The following is a 519-nucleotide window of genomic DNA, read 5'->3' as shown; positions in this document are numbered from 1 at the left end:
GTTCACCTGGGGAAAACATTTACACAATGAGGTCAAGGTCAGAGCTGGGGTCACTGGAAAACATATTTACATAGTGGGGTCAAGGTCAGAGCTGGGGTCACTGTGCAGATACGGGAGTTCACCTGGGGACATCAACTGTGCCAGATATTTTCTTAGTTATACACTTCACGTGGGATGTAAAAGGACTCAACTGAATCTGATAAGTCCTTAATCACCCCTCCTTTCTCCATTGTCTATTATAATTTGGCTCCTTTCAACCACTAAATTTCCGTCTTTATGTCAAAGTAGGTCTCTGTAGGAATTCAATGCATATATATATAATGATACGGACTACTGGAAAACTCCCCCAAATAATCCGCAGCCAAGAACATCCCAAAGGATTCAAACCACCCAAGGCCACCCGCACCATACCCTAGCACAATACAAACTGAGCTAGAGGAGCACCCTTTTTGTACAGGCCAAATAGTCCCTGAATAATAATGATAATAATGATAATAATAATAATAATAATAATAATAC

The 519-nt window shown here is 40.7% G+C and overlaps 1 protein-coding gene across 1 annotated transcript in view; it reads right to left on the bottom strand.

Moving 5' to 3' along the window:
• Positions 1-66: 66 nt before the first annotated feature.
• LOC118477985 overlaps positions 67-519 on the bottom strand; it is a 3,999-nt gene continuing 3,546 nt past the window's right edge. Inside the window, exon 4 of the mRNA XM_035970807.1 lies at positions 67-122. Coding sequence (XP_035826700.1) covers positions 67-122 — 56 coding nt within the window. The remainder of the gene's footprint in view (positions 123-519) is intronic.

This window comes from Aplysia californica, unplaced genomic scaffold (genome assembly GCF_000002075.1).
Source record: "Aplysia californica isolate F4 #8 unplaced genomic scaffold, AplCal3.0 scaffold00323, whole genome shotgun sequence".
Classification (NCBI taxonomy): Eukaryota; Metazoa; Mollusca; class Gastropoda; order Aplysiida; family Aplysiidae; genus Aplysia; species Aplysia californica.
This window is presented reverse-complemented; position numbering and strand designations above follow the sequence as displayed.